This window comes from Atta cephalotes, assembly GCF_000143395.1.
Source record: "Atta cephalotes unplaced genomic scaffold scaffold00104, whole genome shotgun sequence".
Lineage (NCBI taxonomy): Eukaryota > Metazoa > Arthropoda > Insecta > Hymenoptera > Formicidae > Atta > Atta cephalotes.
The window spans coordinates 193,003-194,979 of NW_012130168.1; the positions used below are offsets into that span (position 1 = coordinate 193,003).

Sequence of the window (1,977 nt, forward strand, 5' to 3'; positions counted from 1 at the left end):
TCTCTCTCTCGGTTTTGAAGAGAAAAAGTAAGAATTTTAAGCCTCTAAAAATTCAGAATGTAGTTACTCATTTTAAAGAGTAACATGTTACTGTTAAAATTACTTTTGCTGAAAGTAATTCGTTACCATTATTAATTATCATTTTAAAAAGTAATGAGTTATCGTTACATTTTATTAAATTGCTTGTAGTGATATTACTATGGTTCTATTCATGATTGCAAAACCGAAAAAGATAACAGAGAGTAATTTACAAAATCATTATGTATATCACTATGTATGCACAGAAATACTCAAGCGTTAAGATCTGCTTTGACCGAAAAAATAGGATTCTTCTTGTTTAATTAAAAGTAAATAATTGCACGAATGCAAGTAATTATAGTAAAATATAATCAAACGTACATTATATTCTAACAATATACATAAAGAGATGAGATCATGCATAGTTAACGTAAAGAAATTCCCTTTGCTAGATTCGTACTGGAATTTTGTCAATTTATGTAATAGTGAATCCGTGATATATAAAATTAGATGTGATTATCATTATAGATACATGACAACAAGTACTTTGTGTTTTAATAAGCATGTTAATTGTTGATCACATATTCACATGTAATTCTATATAACGGATTCACTATGACATAAATTGATGAGATTTTGATATAATAGAAAGGAAAATTTGATTATACATAATCTCATCTCTACATATTGTTAGAATGCGATAATATACGTTTTTTATATTTTACTTATGACAATCATGATTATAGAAAATGACTCAAATGTGAGTCAAAACATTTTATTTTTATATACTTATTTAACAAAATTTGTATGTACACACGTTTTATACAGTTTCTTAGGCATTTGCTTGTATTGGATTTGTATCTTTAAAAAACTAATTTTATTAATTTGTTTAAAATCTATAATTTTATTGTTTTTAGCAAGAACTTGGGAAAATGTTTGATATAAAGGAAGATCCAGAGGATCCTGAAGCTGAACCGTGAGTATTAAATAAACTTTAAAAACTTGACTTTGGGATATTTTGTCAGTCATGACTTTAAATAGCCTTCAAAAGATTTTAGGTAACGATCACTATATTCGTTCGTAAAGTTCGTAAAAGTTATTAACAACTAAAGTTTAAAAAATAATGTCATTATTCGTTCAAAAGTTATTAACAGTCGAAATTAATAATTACATTTCTCTGCTTTATATGCAGAATCACATAATTTTAGACAGGAAGAGAGGTTATGAAGAAGGAGGAATTCAAGAAATACAACTTTTCATATAAAGTGACTTTCACCCGACCTACCTCCCTACCAAATGGCGCGCGACTTTTCACGCGAACGATTTTCATCCCACCTCCTTCTTGTCAAGAGAAATGAAAATCGAACGCTCCTGCAAAAGGGAAGGTGGGATGAGAGTCAAGTGGCGCTTCTCGTATTTAGATTATTTTTTAAACTTTATTTGTTAATAACTTTTGAACTCAGTGAACGCTGCATAAAACCTTTTGAGATCATTTAAAGTCATGACATTGACAATATATGTCAAAATCAAGGTCATCAAAAAGTATTAATGTAAAGATTACCTTTATATTTTATTCTGCACTGAAAGAAAAAATGCAAGTAATTTAACTATAATTTAAATAAATATATAGATTAAGGGACCAAACTCCAATGACCTTAACTTTGACATATATTAACAAGGTTACGAAAATATTGTCCGGAAAGTTCATGCCGATGTTGAAGGAAAATTGAAACGCAGAAAATTTAAATTTTAGTATATTTATTAAATTATATAGGTTAGTCGGCACGAACTTTCTGGACAACTCAATAAATAATATTAAAGAAGAAAATTTATAATCCGTACATGTGAATATACAATCAATAGGAAATAGAAATCTTTAATGATCAAAATTGAATCATAAATGCTAAATAATGCAATACTCTATATATATATATATATATATATATATATATATATTAT

General features: G+C 27.2%; 1 protein-coding gene across 1 annotated transcript in view; it reads left to right on the plus strand.

The window, feature by feature from the left end:
* The first annotated feature begins 754 nt into the window (after positions 1-754).
* Positions 755-1,977, plus strand: part of LOC105625027 (E3 ubiquitin-protein ligase MARCH5-like) — a 34,013-nt gene continuing 32,790 nt past the window's right edge. The window contains exons 1-2 of the mRNA XM_012206368.1: positions 755-778; positions 936-994. Of these exons, the coding sequence (XP_012061758.1) occupies positions 755-778; positions 936-994 (83 nt within the window). The remainder of the gene's footprint in view (positions 779-935; positions 995-1,977) is intronic.